The sequence below is a fragment of the Austrofundulus limnaeus genome, unplaced genomic scaffold, assembly GCF_001266775.1.
Source record: "Austrofundulus limnaeus strain Quisiro unplaced genomic scaffold, Austrofundulus_limnaeus-1.0 Scaffold4517, whole genome shotgun sequence".
NCBI classification, from domain to species: domain Eukaryota; kingdom Metazoa; phylum Chordata; class Actinopteri; order Cyprinodontiformes; family Rivulidae; genus Austrofundulus; species Austrofundulus limnaeus.
The window spans coordinates 1822-2614 of record NW_013956919.1 but is presented as its reverse complement, the minus strand read 5'-3'; the positions used below and the strand labels follow the sequence as shown (position 1 = coordinate 2614).

Sequence of the window (793 nt, the reverse complement as noted above, 5' to 3'; positions counted from 1 at the left end):
ACACACACACACACACACACACACACACACACACACACACACACAACCTTATCTCCACTATCATTTAATCCCTCTGGTCCTGTTTGTCCTGCCGTCCACACAGTTGTGAGTCTCTGCTGGTGTGTTGTTTGCTGCAGGGCATCACTCGTGTGAAGAGCAGCAGCGACGTGGTGGGGGCGCTGATGAAGGAGCTCAGGCTGCAGAGCGGACGCCCGGACGCCGCCTTTCGTCTGGCTGTGGCGGTGGACGGCGTCAACGCCCTGTGGGGGAGGACCACCCTGAAAAAGGAGAACAAGATCCCCGTGAGGAGACGCTCGCCTCGTTTTCGTGCCTCCTTCCTCCGATAGGGGAGAGTGGTCTCACCGTCTTCTCTGTCCCCAGGTGGACCCAGAAGAGCTCACTTTAATCTACAACCTGAGGAAGCTGATGGAGGACAAATGGGTGAGACGAGAAGAAGCATCGACCGCTGCTGCCTCTAAGAGACGTATTTTTGTTTACCTCTTGAGCCCCAAAACTACTTTTTATCTTTTCTACTTCCTTTAACTTATTTTAACCTAAGATCTGTTAGATGAACCTGGACATGTTTGGTATCAATAGAAACATAAGAATCTTGGCTAAAAGATCATGAAACTTATTTTTTCATTTACCACCAGTTCAAACGTCAAGCAGTTGAATCAGAAAGTAAACAAACTGTAAAACATGGGATTGTTGCAAATCTGTAAAAACATTACAACTAATCTGTAAAAACTTTACAACTAATCTGTAAAAACATTACAACTAATCTGTAAAAACT

General features: G+C 46.3%; 1 protein-coding gene across 1 annotated transcript in view; it reads left to right on the top strand.

Moving 5' to 3' along the window:
- Window positions 1–74: 74 nt before the first annotated feature.
- The window catches only part of LOC106512148 (28S ribosomal protein S29, mitochondrial), a gene marked incomplete at its 5' end in the record, with an annotated part of 2444 nt that continues 1725 nt past the window's right edge, over window positions 75–793 (top strand). The window contains 2 exons of the mRNA XM_014000827.1: window positions 75–302; window positions 382–540. Coding sequence (XP_013856281.1) covers window positions 75–302; window positions 382–540 — 387 coding nt within the window. The remainder of the gene's footprint in view (window positions 303–381; window positions 541–793) is intronic.